The following is a 3760-nucleotide window of genomic DNA, read 5'->3' on the forward strand; positions in this document are numbered from 1 at the left end:
GAACCACAGCAGCCCTCCGGTAACTTTTGGTCCGGGCTTTACTTCTGTTACAACTTACAATTTCTAAATGCCTCAGAAATTAGCATGTTGTAATAGCATTGTTTATATTTGTCTGCGCACTTGTCTAATTTAGCTTTTGAATTTGCATGTGCAAATAGAATACGAAGCATAAGAATAACTTGAAATGTTTTATCAGCAAGTACGTTAATACATGTGAGCTCCAAGGTCTGGGACGCAAAATATGACATATCACATATCCTGATAAGGGTAAAGATACGACAAATAAAGTAACAACATTGTATATGTTCACAGTGATCCAAACATTTATCCCTAAGAAGCCACATGATCACGTCCGACAGGAGGAAAGTTGCATACAAAGCTAAGATTTGACTTGCATCGAAATTTAAACAACATGAGTTCATCTCCACTGTCATTATACAAGGGACTAAGGTAACATTATTGAGAAGCATTACATACAATAATTTTTAACAGCCTGGCTGTACTCCTGCCCGCACCACCCATATAGCAGCAGATTCATTTAAAGATCATGCAAAGCCGATTCAAAATCTCTAGACAAGAATTCAATCCTGCAAGTGGAAATCAAAATCTATAAACATAACTTAAAATACCTAAAAATTAAAGCTTTCACCTCCCTTCAATTAAATTTAGACCCCACATTTTTTGGCATTTGACCCGCTAACTCACTTTTATTGCTAAACCGCTGAGAACAGCTAATTACAACCTACCATTTCAGAAACATAGAATATCTTATAGAAATTTATAGTACTATATCCCTATTCGTAATCTCAAAATGAAATATCAGCCATACTAATTCTTTTTAACCAAAGAGTATGCAGGATGTTTAATATGTTCCTAACAGGAGAGACTAGTTTTTAAACATTGTAATGGGGATTATCACATTTCTGTATTTTTGAGCAACTAAATGCTACCTAAAACTTATTCCACCTTGCATATTCCTAATTCCTTGGCTAAAGTATGCTTACTTTAATGCACCACTTTAAATACAACTACAAATAAAAGCTACAATAGCAGAGCACTAAAGGAAACTGACTATCAAAGTGGAACTGATAAACTTTTAAAGTCATGCCCAGTGCAACAGTCTAAAATCATAGCATTGTTCATAACTTACACACAACTTAACAATATGATCAGTAGACCTAATGATTGAGTGAATTACTTAGATGTCATATTCTGCGGATGTTTATTAAGCACTTCAATTAGAACCCATCAGCAAGCTCAGCACATTCAAATTTCATAAACAATTAGAAAGCACAGTATGAACACATAAAATAAGAATCAAAGCTAATAAATACAAATACCAATTCTTCATATTAGGGTTAGTCTTCTTGTCTCTTCGCTCCTTCCCAATCTGTACCATTCCCTTAACACATACAAGGCTCTCCACATGACTGTAGGACATAAACCAAAATGGCCTTAGAGTGTCAATCTCATTGTAAAGAAGCACGCTACTGTTTTTAGGGTCACAGATATAAGTGACCCGATCAGAAGAGTCATAAATATTGATGTTCCCTGTCCATGTCTCAAGTACAATTTCACCAGTGCTAAAGCACTGAGGAATCCGCATGCCTTCAAAACCAAGTGGCCCAATACTATACATCTTTGTCCACCTAGCAGTGTTCTCATCCCGCACATACAAATCAACCATTTGGTTTGGATGCTTACCAGGTGATTGAATTAGAGCAGCAACTGAATCCTTTAAATTCACAGGATACACCAAAGTACTCCGATTCTTGATATGTTCTGGATACGCGACCTTAAACAGCCCAGTCAAAGGATCAATTCTTCCCAAAACCTGTAGTTGACCAGTCATAGATGGCTCATAATCCCTCGAGTCTGCATCAACCCCTATCCAATACGGAACACCCTTGACAATAAAATTACAATGTCTTACTTTAGGTTGGAACGGTATAACTCCCCCCTTATCAACGTCTTCCCAAACATCCCGATTAGCAGAGTAAATTTCAACTCGTGACCAACAAAACTTCTCATAGTTAGGCGGAATAGAAACAGGAACAACACGTATAATCTTGAAATCATCTGCCACAGCATCAAAACCCAGCCCAAACGACATATCATCCAACCTATCATATATAGTCTGCGTTTCTGAAACCACAATGGGTTTCCAATAATTAATAGCAGGGTTCCATAACGCAACAAAACGTCCAAACATTTCCATATAATGAGCTAAACAAACAATGCCATTAATTGAACCCGCAAGAGACATGTGCTTGGAGAAATCAGGGAAGTTGATTATCCTAGGGTAATTAGGCCTATCAGTGAACTCTGTATCAACACGGAGGACAGGAATAGGAGGGCCAGTAAGCCGTAAAAACGCAATAAGTTTTCGACTAAGCGTATCATCACACACAGTGTTGCATAAAAGGTGTTTATTATTTCTTGAAGTGTTGAAGTTAAGATGCATTTCTATAAATGTAGGATGATGCATAAGAGCTGACCAAGATTTACAAACACAATAGCATCTTACCAGGGACTTTACAGGGGTCCTGTAGAATATCTCAAGTACAAGATCTGCTGGTAGTGTCTTTACAGTGACGGGTTTGTTCTCTTCAGCTGGTGGTGGGCTTGAATGATGATGGGCTTTTGTAGGTTTGTGATATTTTTTCTTGTTTTTTCCATTTTTTACCATTTTGAGCTGAGTGGAGGATTCAGGGTTTAGGGTTTTTCAGGGGGAAGTGTTGAGGGGGTTGGGTATGAAATACCCACAAGTGTTTGAGGAAATGAGAGATGAGGAGGGTTGGTTTCAAGTTACAAAGACCTTCCTGAGCTTCAATAATTGAGAGTTGTCCTGTTCTTACAAAAGTGGACTACCTTCTCTTTTTCCTTTCACAAAAGCGATCATAGTTACTTTTCAAGAAGAGGAGAGCTAGGTATACGGAATTAAAAATTTATAGAAAATGATTCGATAATTGACTTGATATGTTTTAAATGTGCTTGGAGACGTGAATAGACTACATCTATTCTGATTAAAACACACGACATGTTATTTTATACAAAATTTTATATACAATTTTAGAGCATCTTCAATAGGCGTTGCCAAGGAGGTTGTCAAGTTTACGTGTCATGACACTCTTGGTTGCCTGTTTATTGGAGTTGGGAGATTGCCAAAAGGTTACCTACCAAGATTGTCAAAATTTGGCAATCCCTTGACTATTTCTTAAATTAACAAAAAGTCATAAAAAACATCTAAAGTGTATAATACTCAACCCACTATTATATTGAATTAAATATAAAATTAATATAGAGGGATCATATGGACAACCTTTAAAGTTGTTTAACTATTGTAGCAAAATTTTAATAAATGTTGTCAAAAGTGACATGGATGTGAGAGAAAATTAAAAAATAATATATTTAATGATTTGTTATGGTTTGACAACTTTGTTAGTAACCTCTATTGGAGATGCTCTTATAAGCCAAACATTTTTCTTTCATGAATTTGTCCTCTTAAAAGGACTTCAAAATATTTGTCAATTGGTTTGACTCAATTAGTTAAAGAGGGGATAACTATCCTCTTAGTCATAATCCTCTTGATCATAGGTTTAAATCTCGGAGGAGAATTTATTATTATGACCAGAGTCTGTTATTTAAATGGGGTTTATCTTGGTTTACGTGATTTGCAGAATATTGGGTGAGCCCGTGGGCTCACTCAGTGCGCATTCGAAGGGTTTGGATGAGCCCGTGGGCTCACCCAATACGTATT

At 36.5% G+C, this 3760-nt stretch overlaps 1 protein-coding gene across 1 annotated transcript; it reads right to left on the minus strand.

Annotated features, from left to right (window-relative positions):
* Window positions 1–228: 228 nt before the first annotated feature.
* Window positions 229–2911, minus strand: LOC141712770 (putative F-box protein At1g53370). The gene is made up of 2 exons (XM_074515841.1): window positions 1341–2911; window positions 229–587 (listed from the first exon to the last, which is right to left on the minus strand). Exons 1-2 carry the CDS (start codon window positions 2687–2689, stop codon window positions 539–541), a joined length of 1398 nt encoding a protein of 465 aa, XP_074371942.1. The 5' UTR covers window positions 2690–2911; the 3' UTR covers window positions 229–538.
* Between the last annotated feature and the right edge of the window lie 849 nt (window positions 2912–3760).

This window comes from Apium graveolens, chromosome 3 (assembly GCF_009905375.1).
Source record: "Apium graveolens cultivar Ventura chromosome 3, ASM990537v1, whole genome shotgun sequence".
In the NCBI taxonomy this organism is placed as follows: domain Eukaryota; kingdom Viridiplantae; phylum Streptophyta; class Magnoliopsida; order Apiales; family Apiaceae; genus Apium; species Apium graveolens.